This window comes from Pelodiscus sinensis, chromosome 19 (genome assembly GCF_049634645.1).
Source record: "Pelodiscus sinensis isolate JC-2024 chromosome 19, ASM4963464v1, whole genome shotgun sequence".
NCBI lineage: Eukaryota > Metazoa > Chordata > Testudines > Trionychidae > Pelodiscus > Pelodiscus sinensis.
In genome coordinates, this window is record NC_134729.1 from 8233634 (window position 1) to 8252732 (window position 19099).

At 54.8% G+C, this 19099-nt stretch overlaps 1 protein-coding gene across 2 annotated transcripts in view; it reads left to right on the forward strand.

The window, feature by feature from the left end:
• HACL2 (2-hydroxyacyl-CoA lyase 2) overlaps positions 1-18666 on the forward strand; it is a 36648-nt gene extending 17982 nt beyond the window's left edge. Inside the window, exons 4-16 of one of the 2 annotated variants that reach the window (XM_006127999.4) lie at positions 6266-6393; positions 6936-7074; positions 9488-9599; positions 9674-9773; positions 10277-10374; positions 10984-11120; positions 13123-13257; positions 13674-13788; positions 15393-15562; positions 16011-16081; positions 16442-16513; positions 17002-17107; positions 17588-18666. In XM_006127999.4, coding sequence (XP_006128061.3) covers positions 6266-6393; positions 6936-7074; positions 9488-9599; positions 9674-9773; positions 10277-10374; positions 10984-11120; positions 13123-13257; positions 13674-13788; positions 15393-15562; positions 16011-16081; positions 16442-16513; positions 17002-17107; positions 17588-17766 — 1562 coding nt within the window. In that variant the 3' untranslated portion in view covers positions 17767-18666. The remainder of the gene's footprint in view (positions 1-6265; positions 6394-6935; positions 7075-9487; positions 9600-9673; positions 9774-10276; positions 10375-10983; positions 11121-13122; positions 13258-13673; positions 13789-15392; positions 15563-16010; positions 16082-16441; positions 16514-17001; positions 17108-17587) is intronic. The other variant, XR_003090322.2, reaches the window with a different exon arrangement.
• The last annotated feature ends 433 nt before the right edge of the window (positions 18667-19099 follow it).

Below are 19099 nucleotides of genomic sequence, written 5' to 3' on the forward strand. Positions count from 1 at the left end.
GCTGATGGAGCAAGGGGAGGAGACATGGCAGCAGAGGGAAAAGGTCGAGGTTTAAAAATATTTATTAATAACTTGTGTGGCACATCCAAACAAGCCACATGAATTCAGTACTGGTGCACAACACAATTCATTTTGTTCATGTGAAGAAACTCTTAGGCTCTGTCTACACTGGTTGTTTCTTGCGCAAGAACATCTTGTGCAAGAGTTCTTGTGCAAGAACACATCCATACTGCCATGTGCGAGCTGTGCTTTTGCACAAGAGCATCTATGGCAGTGTGGATGCTCTCTTGCCCAAGAAAGTGCCGATGGGCATTTTAGCCATAGGGCTTTCTTGCGCAAGAAATTTATGTTGCCTGTCTACACTGGCCTCTTCTGCAAGAATAATTGTGCAAAAGGGCTTATTCCTGAGTGGGAGCATCGTAGTTCTTGCGCAAGAAGTCCTTATTTCATACATGAGACCGACAGTGTACTTGCGCAAGGACACACGGCCAGTGTAGACAGGCAGCAAATCTTTGCGCAAGAGCAGCTGCTTTGGCACAAGATCATGCCAGCGTAAACACAGCCAAAGGGAGGGAGGAAGGCAGAGGCAGGGAATCGGCACTGGCTCAGCATGTCTGCATGGTTTGTGGGAAGGTGCAGGGAAATTGAGCTCAGCTGGGTTGCAGAGTGGGGAGGTTCGGGGAGCTGGGGTGGGTTGGGCTAGGGTGTGTGTGTGACTGTGACTGTGACTGTGACTCAGAGCTCAGTTTGACTGCAGGAGGAGGGAAGTGCCGGAAACTGGGGCTAGACTCAAGGGGAGTGAGGGGCAGGGAATCAGCTCTTGGCTCAGCAGTTTTGCGGGGCTTGGGGGAGGTGCAGGGAAACGGGGCTCAGCTGTGCTGTGGGGGAGGCATGCAGGGAACCAGTGCAGGGCTCAGCTGGGCTGAGGTGGATGGGGGAGGGCATACAGAACAGATGGTCAGCTCAACTGGGCTGTGAGGGGCTGCAGAGAACTAGTGCTGCACCCCCTTGGATTGTGGGGGATGGTTTTGGGGGAGGTGCAAGGAACCAGCAGGAGTGGGCAGCTCAGTTGGGTTCATGGGATAGAGGTGCAAAGAAGCCTAGTGGGGACGGGGGGGGGGGGGGCGCGCGGAACCAGGAGCCCTGAAATGACCTCCCCTGGACCAAAAATTCTTCATCTGGGACCAGTCAGGTCCAGAGGGTGCCAGATCAGGGAGGTCCAACTCCTACCCAAGTCTGCTCCTTGCACCCTACCCCCAATCTGCTCCTGCTCCCTCCCCCTGGCCAGACACCCTATATCCAGCCTGCTTCTGCACCCTACCTACCACCCAGACCTTGCCCCCTTCCGCCCTCCACCTCCTTCCCAGATCCTACACCCCATCCCTATCCTGCTCCTTGGCAGCCCTGCCATCCACCCTAGCACTGCCTTGGCCCCAGCACCTGGCCTCATACCCCAAAACTCAGCACCACCCTGGCCCTGGCCCCAGCACCCTGCCATCCACTCTAGCACCCAGCAGCACCCTGTTCCTTGTCCCAGAACCCTGCCAGTCACCCTAGTGCCCAGCAGTACCATGTCCCTGACCCCAGCACCCTGCCACCTGCCTGCCCCTGCACCTTGCCCCAGCACCCCGCCACCTGAGCCAGCATCCTTCCACCCAGCAGCACCCTCTCCCCAGCCCCAGCACCCACTAGCACTCTGTTCCCTAACCCCACCAGCACATCTGGGACCACATTAGTGAGGCTTGGGGGTTTTTGGAGGGTTTTTGTTTTGTTTTTTCAATCTCACTTGTGTGGCCCCTACTGCCTTTTCTGTGGGTCAGTGACCTTTGACTCAAAACAGGTTCCTCACCCCTCTCATATATAAAGACAATGCTAAAACCTTCTGAATTTGATATATTTTATTTAAAAATGAAGCCTGGCCAACAAGCCCTCAACTGGGACAAAACCCCCATTTCACTGCAGCATCATAACACTCCTGAACCACCTGACCCCAAATCTGAGCCTATCATACACTGGAACCTCCTGTCCTGAGCCTCTTACATCCCCAAACTCCTGCATCCCCACATCCTCAGTCTTCTGCTACAACATTCATCCACCATCCACACATCACAAATCTGTGTCCTGAGCCCATCATACTCCCAAACTTCTTGCCCTGAGTCCCTCACATATCCAGCCCAAACTCTTGCACCCTCACATCCACGAGCCCTAGCTTGCTCAGCACCCCAACCTTCCACCTGAACCCAACACTCCCCAGCCTAGAGCCCCCTCCCCGAGCCAACAGCCCCTTCTCCTGCATCCAAATTCCCTCCCAGAGCTTGTACTTCTCACCCCTTCCCACACCCAAATCCTTCATTCCCACCCCAGACCTCACTCTCACTAGGTTGAGACAGGTATAAGGGCTGGGGATAGCAAGTGATGGAGAGGAGGGGAACAGAGCAGATGAGGCCTCACGGAAGGGAGGTGGGGGGGGTGTGTGTCTCGGGGAAGGAATGTGATTTTCATGAATTGGTGGGTCCCTGTCTCCTCCCGCCCCCCCTCCCTTTTTTTGGGGGGTGGGGGGCTTGACAAACCTAGGGGTTCCTTGAAATTCTGAAAAGGGTTCCTCGGCCAAATAAAATTGGGAAACACTGCTCTAGTTAGTTAATTATTGTAGTTTAGAAAAGTTGTAAGTCCCTTGGGGACATTGGCTGGAGAGGAGGCTTACCCAGTTCCCCAAGCTTTAAGTTATGTAGTAACTGTGGCTGGCCCATGCCTCTTAGTGAACCTCAGAATAACTGTCTACAGTGCTTGGGAGAAACACTCTTTAGTGATAACTGCCACAGCTCGAAAAGGAGAGGGATATTCATTTTTGAAGGCTCTCCTGATGGAATCTGCTTTAGCACAGCTGGCAGCCACGTATCGCTGATCCTCGTCCTCGGCTCCAGATAAGAAGCCAAAGGTGATCACTAGAGGCAGGTCTTCACGCCCACAGGAGGAGAAGATCAAGCAGGCAACTGACACGGATCCTGCATTAGCAGCTCCATCCACCTCCAAAGGTTCTGTCTGAGTGGGATAGTCCATCCCACTCCTGACTGCCTACCCTGGCCAGTGGCAGCCAACTCAATGTCCCAATGGCTCTAGTGCTTCCCATGCCAGGGGTAGCCATGCCCCAACAAGGGAAAGCCCGTGGTTGGTCCACCTTGGTCCCCCGCATAGACAGCTCTCCCTCTTCAGTGGACTTTGTGCCACAAAACCCACTAACAGTCAGAAGACCCATAGCCTGGTGCAGTACCAAGGGCCCAAGGGTTCTTGGTGATTCAAGGCACTGGTAGCTGAGTGTAGACACATTTACCATATCTGGGAATGATTCTTTCTCTGGTCTAGTCACTGCTCCAGGGACAGGTCCTCTCCCCACTACATCATCATGTGGCAGGCACTGTCTAAATTCAAGTCCATCCTCAGAAAAGGAGGTCTGGGCTCTCACTAAAGAGAGCACTATAGCTGCCAGAGCAGAACTTCAGGTGGCATCTCATGGCTGACTTGGTGACCCATTCCATGATGACTGCTGTCTCCATGCAGAGGGTGTTTTGGCTGCTCTTCTCAGATCTCACCAATGTTCCTTCTAGTTTTTTCCATCTGCATGCAGAACAAATTTTGTTTGTTTGTGCACCTCCAGTAGAAACATGCTGCTGGCTGTGGTTGCTCTGCTAATCAGCTGGGCAGCCTTTGAATCTCTCCTGCATGGCCGCCCAAGTGCATAGCTTACAGGAAACACTGCTCTCCACAGTAGTGCAACAGTCAATTCAGTACCTTCCCTTTTACAGGGCCTCCCTCTTTGCTAAGTAAACGGACACAGTTACACACATTGAAAGACTCAACACAACCCTGCAGACATTGGGCTCACCCATAAAAAGATTAAGCCACTGCCGTATCAGCCTCAAGCTTCCCACTCCCGTCAGGAAGTAACACAGAGCAAGTTCAGAAGCTATAGGACAGTGGTCCCCAACCTTTCGTGGCTGCTGGGCATCCAGGGGCGGGGCTGCTCATTTGCCGTGCACCCGGGGGCGGGGCCACCCATGCACCCTGTGCCTGGGGCTGGCACCGCGCATGTGCCACACATCCAGGGCAGGGGCCACCCATGAGCCATGCACCCGGGGTCGGCACCACACATGTGACGCACGCTGGGGGGGGCAGCCCAGATGTTTTGGCGGGCGCACATAAATGCCCCGGCGGGTGCCATGGCACTGCGTTGGGGACCACTGCTATAGGAGTCAGAGTAAACCATCCCAGTCTCCATCCCAAGTGGGCTCCCTCGGGTGGGGGGGTGGGGCGGTGACGTACACGGCCAAGGGGCAGGGCTGTTTACATCCCGCCCCCCCTCCCCTTGCGGCGGCCCGGCTGAGGGGCACACCACTCAGTGCCACGGCCGGGGGAGGAGGAGGAAGGGGGGGGCCATGACGTACACAGCCCCGCCCCCTGGCCATGTACAACACTGCCCCACCTCCCTTCCTGTCCCACTGGGGCTCAGCTGAGCAGTGCAGCGCCAGCGCCACTCAGATGGGCTGCGGCTGGGGAGCAAGCGGCGGCAAGCGGCTGTTTGTGGTCCGGCTGCGGCCAGTGGCTGCGGCCCCCCCCTTCGCCATCCTAGCCAGCAACGTATCTCAAGCAAAACCGCTTCAATACCCCAGTGTTCCCTGTGTCATAGCCAGCACCACTTCTTACACAGGTGAGAAGTAATAAAACCCAGTCTCACCAACTCCAAACAGGTTCTCTCATTACCAAAGGACCAGCCACAGTCCCAGGTCAGTCTATACCTCAGATCTTACTTTTAAAAGAGCACGCTCTACCCATCCTTTAGACCAAAGGATTATAAAAAAAGAAAAGGTTGAGAGTGGGATTGTTGTATGTCATGTGCTTTCTTTAACAGTCATCAGGTTCTTGATGCAGGCTTTTAGCAGAGCTTACCAAACTTCTAGCTTAAAAGTCCCTGGAGTACATCCTATGTTAGGATGGGTCCACGAATCCTTCCGGGCCCTCTGTCCTTAGCCCAGGTGCTTCTAGAGCAGAGGGCAGGAGTGAAGACAAGATGGAGGCACCTCCAGGATACTTTTATAATCTTTACCCATGTGGAGGGAAAACCCATTCCTCTTCTGTATGCTGGTACCTCCCAAAATGGACTGATTACATGATCCACAAACTAATTTCCGTCCTTTTTATGCAAGGAGCTATGTAATCTCTAGGGCTACGTCTACACTGGCATCCTTTTCCGGAAATGTTTAAAATGGAACAGTTTTCCGTTATAAGTATTTCTGGAAAAAGCGCATCTACACTGGCAGGATGCTTTTCCGGAAAAGCACTTTTTCCGGAAAAGCATCCGTGCCAATGTAGACGCGCTTTTCCGCAAAAAAGCCCCAATCGTCATTTTTGCGATCGGGGCTTTTTTGCGGAAAAGAAATCTGTGCTGTCTACACTGGCCCTTTTCCGGAAAAGCACTGATGATTTTACAGTAGATCGTCAGTGCTTTTCCGGAAATTCAAGGGGCCAGTGTAGACAGCTGGCAAGTTATTCCGGAAAAGCGGCTGATTTTCCGGAATAAGTGGCCAGTGTAGACACAGCCTAGGTGTGTCTTTTCTAAGCAGGAGGCCATTGTGTGCTCTTCAAGTGTCAATTGGCAACCGTTAAGAGCCTTTGTCCATGCAGCATTGAGCAATCGCTCCTCCTTGTAGAAAACATTTAAAATATAAATACAAAGCCCATATTCACAACTTTACACATGCATATTGTACAAGTACATGAGTAGCCTGCATAGAGCCAGCATAGTGTGAGTGTTCATTTGACATCTCACATTGCCCACTTTGCACCAAATTTAGGGCAAAAACACACTAGTGGGTGCAACAATGATCTGCCTATTCATGTTAAAACCCAATAACGTGACAGCACGGCCACAGCAATGGGGCTGTGACTAGCTCACCCCAGCAATGGGCAGAGCATAACCATGGCAACGGGGCAGTGACCAGCTCACCCCAGCAATGGGCGGGGCATGGCCATGAAAACAGGGGCTATGGCCAGCTCACACCAACAAGTGGCAGCTCAGCCAAGCAATGCACAGATCATTGAGTACTCTTTTTGCCTGGGGGATCAAGGCTCATCTGGCTTCCAAACACCTGCCTTAACCACTAGACACCACTCCCATTGCTGCTTCACCCAGCTGCCTGCCTGCTATAGGCCTCGTGCAGTGCAGTTCATATAATCTGCCCTGCTGTGGGCTGGCGGCTCTGCGTTGCAGGGACAGTTGGAGTTGCTGCAGTAACAGCAGGACCTGGGGTAACCAACACTGTGACAGCTGTGAAGAATGCCCAGATGGCAGAGTCCCCGGTGTTGCTGATTGGCGGGGCAGCTGCGACACTGCAGAAGGTGAGTCCTTGCTGCTGCCAAGAGCAGGAGCGAATGCCATGCTGCAGCAGGTGGATCCCCATTATGGTGGACCCACCACACCACAGCAGGAAATCACTTCCTGCTCCAGCCTTGGGCAGCTGGAGCTGTCCAAACAGAAGGGTCAGTTGCTGCCGGTGTGTGGAGCAGGAGCAGTCTGGCACAGATCCTGCTGAGGGGGAAAAGAGAGAGACGTCTTGCATTTCTCACCCCCATCTCCTGTTGGCTGTGAGGTCTTGTCCCCTCAGCCCAAGGATTTCTGCTGCCCCGTTGCCAGATGGATAGTCAAAGGGATATGGCCATGGCAACAGAGGGCAGTGACAAGCTCACTCCAGCAATGGGCAGGGCATAGCCAGGGCAACAAGAGAGCAGTGACCGGCTTGCACTAGCAGTGGGAGGGGCATGGCTATGGCAGTGGAAACGGGCTGTTCTTAGTCCTCAGGGAGGAAGCAGCCTGGCTGGGGGCATCCTTGGGCATTGGGTTCTGCCGGGCTGTCAGACTGCAGTTCTGTCTGTCTGCGCAGGACCGGGGTGCTCTCCAAGACATCGACCAGCTGTGCCTCTTCAGGCCACTCTGCAAGTTCTGTGCGTCGGTGAGGACCGTGCGGGACATTGTCCCCACACTGCGAAAGGCCATCGTGGCAGCGCAGTCCGGCACTCCAGGTAAAAGCCTTTCTCCTGGGATTTATCCTCCTCTGCAGCAAAGGGGTTATTGGGCTGGGAGGTTTTCCTATCCCACATCTCGCTAGGTCTATCCCATTACCCTCTTGCTATCAGATCAAACTCACTTGATTGTAGGTCCCGGCCCTGTTTTCTGAGACTGCTGCAGGCTCCCAGGAACATGTACCCTTACCCCTGCCAGTGTTCCCAGCTGATCAGACAACTGGTTTCAATACCTTTCCATGAAGCTTAATCTGTGTTCCACTGTGGGTGCAAGCCCCAGGAGAGAGGAGCTGGAGAGTCAGTACCTGCTCTGAAAGTGGGGTTTGTATCAGGTCAGGGAACTGAACCTATACTTCCTCTCTGGTTCAGCAAGGGCACCCTCTGTGGGCTTCTGGCTTCCCAGCCATCACCTCTCGTGAGCGGAAACCTCCTGCCTCCTGTCCAGGATTTTCCAGGCTGCAGAGTACCCTGCCCACACTGTGAGCTTCCCAGCAAGCCAGACTGAGCAGGCCTACTTTGCCTCTCTTCTCATGGGCTATATAGACAGCAGAATTGCCACAGGTCTAAGGAACCCCACAGCTTCTTCTAAGCAAGCACACTGATTCCTAAGGTGAAAGTACGACAGAGAAAACATATTAAAACAACTGAAAACCCTACACACAAGCTAATGAACTTACTGGAGATCACCCAACTCTAAGGGCTCTGACCTCTAATTTGTCCTTCGTACCCCATCAAGGAGTTTCTCTGTGGTTATCAGGAATCTGAGAGTCACTCTCTATCCAGTGTTAGTGTTTGAAGAGACTTTGAATAGGTCAGCAGCCAGACAATGGATTTCTCCTCACAGTGCAGCTTCAGAACAGTGGGGTCTGCAGACACTTGCCTAGGAGCCCCACTCAATTTCACTGGTCTGGCCCACAGCTTTGAGTCATATCATGACATTCAAACCTTCCCAGGTTTGCATCAGGCCTGGCACCCCTGAAGCAGTTTGTATTTAATGGCATGCCAGGACTGAGAGAAACTTGGGAAGTTTCGAGTGCCAGTCAAACATAAGCACTGGCTTTCGGAATACAAGGAACTCATGAAATACTTAATTCAGTAAGATTTGTCGAAAATGTTGCAGGAAATTGCCATACCTGTCCGAAGGCTAAACCACCTATTGGATGTACAGGGAGGGCCCCATGTGCTCCCTAAACGGATCCACCTCAAAAATACAGGCTTTCTGGTGTAATCAGGGGAGAAGGACTGGATTAAAGCAAACTGCCCAGGCATGTCCTGACCAGTAAAGCTCACTCAGATACTTTTAAACATGTGGGCATGGGGCAAGAGGGGAGGAGCTAAGAGTGTGGGATGGAAAAGATTTAAACATCCATCAGAGTCAACACTCAGTTGCTATAGATTGACAATGTACATCTCCGAGGGCCAGCATTGATCTTCCTTCACCAAGAGGGGGAACTGCAAGGCTGGTGCATGGTCTTCTCCTGCCCCCTGGGAAGAGAGTGTGGAAGGCAGCCTTGGGCAGGGCCAGGGTGCCCTGCATATATTCACAGAAGGGACTATTGTAATCATCTCATCTGATCCCTCCCTGGTACAGGCCAGAGAACTTCTCTGAACCAGTTCCTGCTCCCTGTCGAGTAGATGTGTTAAAACTAGAGCACAGCTCTTGGAAATACTTTCTATCCTGATTGTAATACAGGCTGTGATGAAGAATGCATTGGTGGTTAATAGGTTAAGTGGATGAGTAATCTGTTTAAAAAATTGGACCTTTTTCTAGTCTGAATGTATCTATCTTCAGCTTCCAGCCATTCCATTGTTTATACCTGTCTCTGATAGACTGAAGAGACCAGGATCCATTTTTTGTCCTGCAGTAGGTGCTTAAGAACTGCCATCAAGTCCCCCCTTAACCTTCTTTTTGTTAAGTTAATTGAATTCAGCTCCCTGAGTCTATCCCTATAAAGGATGTTTTCCAGACATTCTTGGGGCTCTCTCTGAACCCTTTCCTATGGCTCTTCATAGCTTTCCTTTGCGGTGAAATAGCTTTTGTCTGGCCTGCCCTGACCCGTTGAGTGATGGTTTGGAGCATTGGCATCAGCATTGAGCAGAGCCCAGGTTCTATGGGACTACAGTATTGGGTAGAGGCAGAGTAGCCTGTTCCCCCCCCCCCCCCCCCCCATGAGGTGACAATTTGGGGTGTCATTGTAGGGTAGGGCTGAATCCTGGTTTGCCTATGTCCTGCAGGACTATAATTCAGGATATTGGCATTGGACAGGATGGGAGCCTCTGAGGCCATGCCCTGGAGAGTGTTGGTGTTGTGTAGGGATGTTACCCATGCCCTGTGGGCCAGTGGCACTGGGCAGGGCCAGAGCCTAGTCTACCCATGGCTCTGTGCTACAGGCCCTGTCACTCTGTGCTACAGGCCCTGTGTTTGTGGAGTTCCCAATTGACGTTCTCTACCCATACCACTTGGTGGAGAAGGAGCTGGGCTTCAAAGGGACCTCCAGTGGGCTGCTGGGTGGCATCATCAACTGGTGAGTACAGCCCTGTCCTAATAAGGGCAGAACTGAGCCGGGAGCTAACAGCTGTCCCTTTACCTCACCCGCAGGTACCTGTGCAACCACCTCAGGAACCTATATGCAGGGGCCTGGGAGACAAGGGATGTCTCCCCGCTTCTCGTGCAGGTGCCACAGGCCACAACAGAGCAGGTGAGAGTCAGTGGATTGCCTGGTGCTCCCTCCTTTCAAGGATTCCCCCCGCCGCCCCCCCCCCGAACTGCTCATTAGCACACCGCCCTCCCGTGCACAGCAAGCACATCCTGAGAAGGAAAAGGGAAGGAGCATTGTTCCATGGGGCCCACATCATCCTACAGCGATAATTCTGCCCGTGTGTGTGCCCTTCATCTCTCTCTGCCAGCCACCTGTCCTGGCACTAGCTCTATCATGTCCTCAGAGCTGTAGTTTCAGTGATATCCTGCTTCCTAGCTTCCCTAACAGTTTTTTCCTCATCCTTGTGCCACTGGCTGAACTCTGCCCAGGAGCAGTTCCAAGGGCCTTGTGACACCTGCTCAGCCACTGGCACTGCTTCCACTGACTGGCGGTTCCTGCCCAGCTACTGACATAGACACACACATCCTCCACTCTGCCAGGCTGTGCACAGCAACTGTACTGACCCCTGCCAGGCTCTGATGATGCTACCCGTTTGTGTGCAGGTACAGCAGTGCATGGAGCTCGTCAGCCGTGCCAAGAAGCCTGTCATGCTCCTGGGTAGCCAGGTGACCCTGCCCCCAACTCCTGTGGAGAAGCTCAGGTGAAGAGATGGCTCTGTTTAGAGTCCTGCCCTAGGCCCAGCTCTCTGTGTGGGTAGGACCCTCAGGGCTCTTATCCTGCGTTTTCTGCTCTGCCCATCTGTAAGCTGGTGGCCTGGCTGTATGCACACCGGGTGAGAGCACCCACCTGTCCTGGCTTGACAGAGAGACCTGCAGCTGTCAGACTGGACAGAGGGAGAGCTGGAATAGGAGGGGGCTGCAGATTGAGATTGAGGGGCACAGGCAGAGCTGGATGGCATGCGGTCTGCATGGGCAGAGCCTGCTTTGTCTGGTTCCAAGGGGGCTGTCGTTTACTGAACCAGAAATGTCTTCCCCTGCAAGAAACAAGAATGTGGCATGTCTTCCTTCCACTCATGCAGCACGTGCTCATGCACACAGCCACTCATACGCTCCTCGCACCTCTCCTTCCTTGCATGTGCCACTCGCCTTGCCCTGCCAAACGCTCCCTCCTCAGACACTTTTCCGCTTGCTCACCCTCCTGGGTGCACGTATACACATGGGCGGTGCTAGTAATGCACGTGTTCACTGCAGGGCTCTGCACCACCTGTTGTGAGAGGTCTCAGCAGCTCACTCTTCCCTGTGTCCTACAGGGAAGCCCTGGAGGCCCTTGGCATCCCTTGCTTCCTGGGTGGGATGGCCCGTGGCATGCTGGGAAGAGACAGTCCACTACACATCCGCCAAAACCGCCGTGAGGCACTGAAGGCAGCTGATCTGGTCATTCTGGCAGGTGTGTGGGGTGCAGGATGGGAACCTGACCTGTAGGCTGTCACAGCTCTGGGTCATTGGATTTGGGAGTGACAGGAAGCTGGAGTGGGAGGGCAGTGGATTGTGGGGCAGGGCTGGAGGAGCCTGATGCTAGGTGTAGTGGGGCTGTGCAGTGGCAGTGGAGGGGTAACAATTGCGGGGGATTGTGGAGTGGGGTTGGATAGTGGGAGGGTAATGCTCAAGGGGACATGGTATGTGGGGTGAGGGCTGTGTAGTGGTGGGGCTGTGTAGTCTCAGGGTATGTCTACACTACCCTCCTAGTTCGAACTAGCGGGGTAATGTAGGCATACCGCACTTGCTAATGAAGCCCGGGATTTGAATTTCCCGGGCTTCATTAGCATAAGCGGGGAGCCACCATTTTTAAATCCCCGCTGCTTCGAACCCCGTGTAGCGCGGCTACACGGGGCTCGAACTAGGTAGTTCGGACTAGGGTGCCTATTCCGAACTACCGTTACTCCTCGTTTCACGGGGCTGGGCACTGGGAGTAATGCTTGAGGGGATATAGGGCTGTGTGGGTTGTGGAGTGAGGAAGCCAGATGTGGTAGGACTGAGCAGTGAATCAGAATCCCAGGGTTGGAAGAGACCTCAGGAGTCATCGAGTCCAACCCCCTGCCCAAAGCAGGACCAACCCCAACTAAACCAGTCCCAGCTTGACAAAGCTCTGGCTGGGATTAAACACCTCTAGGGGTGGAGATTCCATCCCCTCCCTAGGGAACCCCTCCCAGTGCTTCACCATTCTCCTAGATAAATATTTGTACCTAATATCTAATCTACCCTCCCCCCATGCAACTTGAGACCATTGCTCTTCATTCTGCCGTCTGTCACTACTGTGAACAGCCTCTCTCCACCCTCTTTGAAACCCCCTTTCCGGTAGTTGAAGGCTGCTATCAGATCCCCCCTCACTCTTCTGTAGACTAAATAAGTCTAAATCCCTCAGCCTCTCCTCATTAGTCATGTGCTCCAGACCCCTGATCATTTTGGTTGCCCCCCCACTGGACTTTCTCCAGTTTGTCCACATCCTTTCTGTAATGGGGGACCCGGAATTGAATGCAATACTCCAGATGTGACCGCACCTGTGCTGAATAAAGGGGAATAATCACTTCTCTAGATCTGCTGGCAATGTTCCTCCTAATACAATCAAATACCATTTGCTGCCTTTGCTACACGGGCACCCCACTGACGCGTATCCAGCTTCTCATCCACTGTAATCCCCAGGTCCATTTCTGCTGAACTGCTGCTTAGCCAGTCAGTCCCCAGCCTGTAACAGCTCTTGGGATCCTTCCATCCCAAGTGCAGGACTCTGCCCTTGTCCTTGTTGAACCTCATCTGATTTCTTTTGGCCCAAACCTCCAATTCATCTAGGTCACTCTGGACCCTCCAGTGTATCCACCTCTTCCCTAGCTTAGTGTCATCTGCAAACTTACTGAGGGTGTCAACCAACCCCTCATACAGGTCATTAAAAATGTTAAACAAAACCAGCCCCAGAACCGACCCTCAGGGCACTCCGCTTGATACCAACCAGACATAGAGCCACTAATCATTGAGCCCAATGATCTAGCCAGCTTTCTATCCACCTTACAGGCCATATATTCAATCTATGCTTTTTTTAACTTGCTGGCAAGAATACAGGTGGAGACTATCAAAAGTCTTCCTAAAGTCAAGATGTATCACATCTAGTGCCTTCCCCATATTCTCAGAGCCAGTTACTTCCTCATAGAAGGCAGTCGGGTTGGTCAGGTGAATCCAGTGTTGATGATTCCTGATGACTTTTCTTTCTTCCAAAGTGCTTCAACGTGGGTAGTGCTCACAGGGTTACAGCCTGGGTGGGTTGTGGGGTGAAGAAAGCAGATGTTGGATGTGGTGGGACTGAGCAATAGTGGGAATGCTCAAGGCGTTATGAGGTTGTTCAGCTTGTGGGGTGGGGGAGCTGACCTGACCCTCACCCCTGTCATTCCCCACGGCAGGCACAGTGTGTGATTTCCGTTTATCCTATGGTCGAGTGCTGAGTCGGAGAAGCACAATTATTGCTATCAACCGGGACCGTGCCCAGCTGCTGCGCAATTCAGATGTCTTCTGGAAGCCTCACGTGGCCATCCAAGGTGAGAGGGGGACGAGTGCTTGGCATTCTGCATCAAAGTTGGCTGCCATTTTGCTGCTGCTGAACTCCCCCTGCTCCTGCTCCTGCCCATGCCTTGCCTCAGTGAGTGCCTGGACTCCTGCCCAGACTCAGGGAGCACCCAAGGCATCCTTCCCTGGAAGCAGAGTGGGCACAGGGGAGGGAACGACAGAATCACCACCTTGCTAACAGAGATGGACCCCAATGAGTAAGTGGCTCGTATGGGCAGCAGAGCCTGTCCACCGTGCAGCTGGTAGTAGGCTGGGACATGTGCCAAGCTCTACAGCTGTGTTGCTGCAGACCAACTATGCTCTGATACTGGCACCCCTTGGAGTCCGTGGTACCTGCTTCAGCTCAGCTTGTCCAGTCACAATCTCCTGCTGCCCACTCGCTCCATAGGAGACGCCGGCTCCTTCCTGCTCCGCCTTTCCCAAGGACTCACGGGTTACTCACCACCTCAGGACTGGCCAGCAAGTCTGAAGGATGGCGACCACAGGAAGGAGAAAGCAAACCGGTAAGTGGCAGGGCTGATGGCGTGGCATAGTCCTCGCAGTGTTATCTGGGAGAGAGATTAGCTTGTTCCTGTGCCGGGTGGCAGGGGGCAGTGTCACTGCGGGAGAGGCAGTAGGGCTCAGCCCTGTGCCAGGCTGCGGAGGACAGTGTCCCCACAGGAGGGGCAGTAGGGCTCAGCTCTGTGCCAGGCTGCGGAGGACAGTGTCCCCACAGGAGGGGCAGTAGGGCTCAGCTCTGTGCCAGGCTGCGGAGGACAGTGTCACTGCGGGAGGGGCAGTAGGGCTCAGCTATGTGCCAGGCTGCGGAGGACAGTGTCCCCACAGGAGGGGCAGTAGGGCTCAGCTCTGTGCCAGGCTGCGGAGGACAGTGTCACTGCGGGAGGGGCAGTAGGGCTCAGCCCTGTGCCACGCTGCGGAGGACAGTGTCCCCACAGGAGGGGCAGTAGGGCTCAGCTATGTGCCAGGCTGCGGAGGACAGTGTCCCCACAGGAGGGGCAGTAGGGCTCAGCTCTGTGCCAGGCTGCGGAGGACAGTGTCCCCACAGGAGGGGCAGTAGGGCTCAGCTCTGTGCCAGGCTGCGGAGGACAGTGTCACTGCGGGAGGGGCAGTAGGGCTCAGCTCTGTGCCAGGCTGCGGAGGACAGTGCCACTGCGGGAGGGGCAGTAGGGCTCAGCCCTGTGCCAGGCTGCGGAGGACAGTGTCCCCACAGGAGGGGCAGTAGGGCTCAGCCCTGTGCCAGGCTGCGGAGGACAGTGTCACTGCGGGAGGGGCAGTAGGGCTCAGCCCTGTGCCAGGCTGCGGAGGACAGTGCCACTGCGGGAGGGGCAGTAGGGCTCAGCCCTGTGCCAGGCTGCGGAGGACAGTGTCCCCACAGGAGGGGCAGTAGGGCTCAGCTCTGTGCCAGGCTGCGGAGGACAGTGTCACTGCGGGAGGGGCAGTAGGGCTCAGCCCTGTGCCAGGCTGCGGAGGACAGTGTCCCCACAGGAGGGGCAGTAGGGCTCAGCCCTGTGCCAGGCTGCGGAGGACAGTGTCACTGCGGGAGGGGCAGTAGGGCTCAGCTCTGTGCCAGGCTGCGGAGGACAGTGTCCCCACAGGAGGGGCAGTAGGGCTCAGCCCTGTGCCAGGCTGCGGAGGACAGTGTCCCCACAGGAGGGGCAGTAGGGCTCAGCCCTGTGCCAAGTGGCAGGAGGCAGTGTCCCCACAGGAGGGGCAGTAGGGCTCAGCTCTGTGCCAAGTGGCAGGAGGCAGTGTCCCCACAGGAGGGGCAGTAGGGCTCAGCCCTGTGCCAAGTGGCAGGAGGCAGTGTCCCCACAGGAGGGTTCACCCCTGTACCAGGCTTTAGAGGGCAATGTCCCCACAGGAGGGGCAGTAGGGCTCAGCCCTGTGCCGGGCAGCAAGGGGCGGTGTCACTGCGGGAGGGACCAGAGGGCTCAGTCTATGCTGTGTAGAAGTGGGGTGAATGGGCTGAGCTGAGCCTGAGTGCAGCCCCAGAGCCTGGATGCTCTCGGTCCTTGTCATGCTGTGAAGGGCTGACAGGGCTGCTGGCAGTGTAGTGACTGCCCTCCTCCCTTTCCCCCCCTTCCCCCCCTTCTCCCGCTGTGTGTAGGGAGAAGTCAGAGGAGACAACAGAGCAACACTTGAACCCACTCAAGCTCCTGCACCATGTAGATGACTTGCTGCCAGAGAACAGCCTGCTAGTTGTAGACGGGGGCGACTTCGTGGGGAGTGCTGCCTACATCATGTGGCCTCGGGGGCCCCTGTGCTGGCTGGACCCGGGTAATGGGGGCTCCCTGGAGCTGGCACTGCTCCCTATCCCACATAGGGGCTGAGATGGCGTCAGATCCTTTGCAAAGCTTCAGTAGTGTAGCTGAGCCCACAGTCTGTGTCCTACTGCTCTGAGCTAGGTCTGGCAGTTCCCAGAGGTGGTCTTCTGCCCCATCGGTGTGGAACCACTGCCCTGGTACAGACTGGACCCATAATGCCTGAGGAGGTGGTTAGCTGGCCTCACTGGAGGACAAAGCTTGGGGTGGGAGCAGCTGAAGGCACGCTGGACTGGTGACAGGAGCCCATGGGAGCAGGTATAGGGATGTTGAACCGTTGTGCAGGCTTTCTGCTCTGTGAGGGCTGGGCTCAGAAGGGGACAGGTGTAATTTTCATGCCTCTGCTTTCCCTGGCATGCCCTGGCGAATTCAGGCATCCCCTCTACATTGTCCTCTCTTCCCAGGAGCTTTCGGCACGCTGGGTGTTGGGGGAGGATTTGCTCTTGGAGCCAAACTGTGCCGGCCAGACTCCGAGGTCAGTAACCAGCCAGCCAAAGGAGGGGCTCTAGTGGGGTGCCCCATGGCCTGCCAGGGGATTTCTAACAGGCTGCTGTGTGGAAGGCAAGTGCCCCCTGGTCCTAATGGCTCTGACCAGGCCTGCCATGGTGGCAGGGTATCCCCAGAGTATCGCTGGCTCTCAGGCTTCCCTCCATTTTCTTCACTTTGCCTGTGTCCTGCAAGAGGCCTCTCTCAACCACATTGGCCCCCACGCTTAGACCCAGCATGGGAGGCAGAGGCCACCCCTCCCTCCTCCTGTTCTAGTTAAAATGGGGGGAAGTGTTCACCCCTCCCAGGGCTCTACCAGGGGAACTTCACCTCCCTCCCATGCCCTCAGGTCTGGATCATCTATGGAGATGGCTCCCTTGGCTACAGCATCATGGAGTTTGACACCTTTGTCCGTCACAAGGTAACCTCCTCCCTACTGCACCAGTGGAGTCCCTGGGGGGACCAAGCCCAGAGTCCCCTGAAATGGGGGGCTCTGCCCAACTGCCCCACATCAATGAGGTCCTTGCCCAGTTACCACCACATTGCACCAAGTTCAGACACAAATTGAGAACTAAAGGAGCACTGCACATATGGGAATGGCCACAGCCCTGAAGGCTGCAAATGTGTCTGTGGTCCCATTGCTAGAAATTGTTGGGCCTTCCCCTGCCCCTGTAAATGGGCTTGGGGCCATGAAGTTAATCTCGGCAGCATCCCCAGACCCTTCACAGCTCTCCCCTTCATTTCTGTTCATTTTCCAACGTGCAACATAGGGGCTGATTGGGGAGCGGGGACAAAACACAGAGGAGATCCAGGCAGCAGGAGCTGGCATGGACCCAGTGTAGTGGGAGGGTCAGGGCCCTGAGGCAGAGATTGCCTTTCCCTTCTGGTCCACTTTCCTTGTTTTTTCAGACACCCGTCATCGCACTGGTAGGGAATGATGCCTGCTGGAGTCAGATCTCCCGTGAGCAGGTCCCTTTGCTGGGCAGCAACGTGGCCTGTGGCCTGGCCTATGTGGGTGAGTCTTGGCTACCATTAGCCAGTTGCTCTGGAGATATGACTCCAGAATACTGCATGGTAATGCATGCTTGATACGGGCCCTGGGCTCCTCTGGATCCTGGTACCTGTGCAGCCTGTCCCCAGGAAGGACACCCATTGTGTGCTGCTCCTAGGGAGGAACAGAACACAGGATGTTCCCAAAATTAGTGCGAGTCCTATGACTTCTCTGGATTTGTGTCCCAGCACTGATGCCTGAACTTGAAATGGCCCCTTTTTGATGGGCCACCACGGGCTGGGGAATTCCCTCCCAGGCTCCCCAGCTGCATTCCTGGAGGCTGCCCACCCCATCCTGCCTTCCATCCCTCTCTGCTGCCTGCCACTCACCCCTGGTATGCCGCCCTGCTGGAACTGGCTCTGCCTGTTTGGGTGTCAGTGCTGTGTCTGGGCCCTGCTGCAGCCCGTGGTAGCATTGCTAATAGGTGGTCTTTTCCCTGAGCAGATTACCACTTGGTGGCCGAAGGCTTGGGGGGTAAAGGTTTCCTCCTCAGCCGCCAGAATGAAGAGCACATGGACCGAGTCATCCAAGCAGCCCAGGAGACCTGCAAGGAGGGACACCCCGCTCTGATCAACGCCCTGATTGGCAGAACCAGCTTCCGGGAGGGCTCCATCTCTGTGTAAGGCTGGGGCCAGGCCCAGCAGTGTTCCCTGTTCCCATATGAGGATACAGTAGCCTGCTGCAGGCCCCCTACGAACACCAGCATAGTACACCTTTTGGCACTTACTTGATCATCCTACTTGTCCTGGCCCCAGACCTGCTGAAGACTGACACCACTAAGGAGCTCAAGTCCCTGAACCGGAAACCTGTGCCAGGACAGGGTTCAGTCCCTTTCTTCTGCTGAGCCAAGGGGCTGAACCTGAAGGCAGTGCAGAGCTCTGAGGCACTGAGCCAGCACCAGCTTTCAGAGAGGGGATGCTCCCATCTTTGCCAGACACCCACACTGCCCCAAGGTGGCAGGGTCAAGTCACAGCTTCTTTCGGTACCACACTAGGCAGGTACCTACCTATGCAGTAAAGCCTCACTTAGCAGGTGCCAGTTGTGCTTTGCCAAACTCTTGGCAGTAGTGAGAGCAACTGCAGGGATGGACTGGGAAGTGGAGCTGCTGTATGTCTTGAGGGAGTTCTGGCAGGATTCAGTCTAGCTCCACCAGAGCTGACTGCTGTCACCCCTGCAGTACACGGGGTGCACCTCCCTAGCTGGCCAGCCCAGGGACCTGGCTAGCCAGAGCCCTGTCATTCGTCACCCTCATACTCTCCAGCCTCGCAGTTGCCATTGCACTGACACTTCCCTGCTGGCCTCCAGCTGCTGCCACAATTAGGAGCCTGCATGTTCAAAGAGCACAGGAAGAGCGATGTGTGCTGCTGCTGCTCCCTGCCCCAGGTGCTCAGCTGTCCATTGCCTTCCTCCAGGGTAGCCCAGTCTGTTAGCAGGATGTTAACAGAGCAGTTCCCCCTCTCTCTCTTCAAGCACATGCACCCTACAGGGTTTTAGCCAACAATAAAGAGAAGGATGGTACCAGACTGTGGCTCTCTTGCTACTCTGTGGGAAGGATGTCATCCAGTTGCTAATAGAGGACACGTTGATCGGTTCAGTGCTCAGAGCATAAAGGAGAAGCTGTAGATGTGATGTGTCTTGACTATAGTCCATCTTTTGACACAACCCCCCATGACGGTCTCATACACAAACTGGGGAAGTAGGAAAGGACCATGAGGGCACAGTTAGTCCTGCCGGGTCAGTCCTGGGTGTGGTACAGTAGTTGACTTGAATAATACAAGGGAGAGCATGCTTATAACGGGGTTGCAAGCACTTTGCAGGACAAGTGTTCAAAACAATTTTTGAGAATTGATCAGAAGTTAAGATGAAATTCAGAAAAATGAAATTCATTCATTTAGGAAGGAAAAATTAATTACACACCTACAAAATGGGAGATGATTGGTGAAGTGCTGCAAAGGA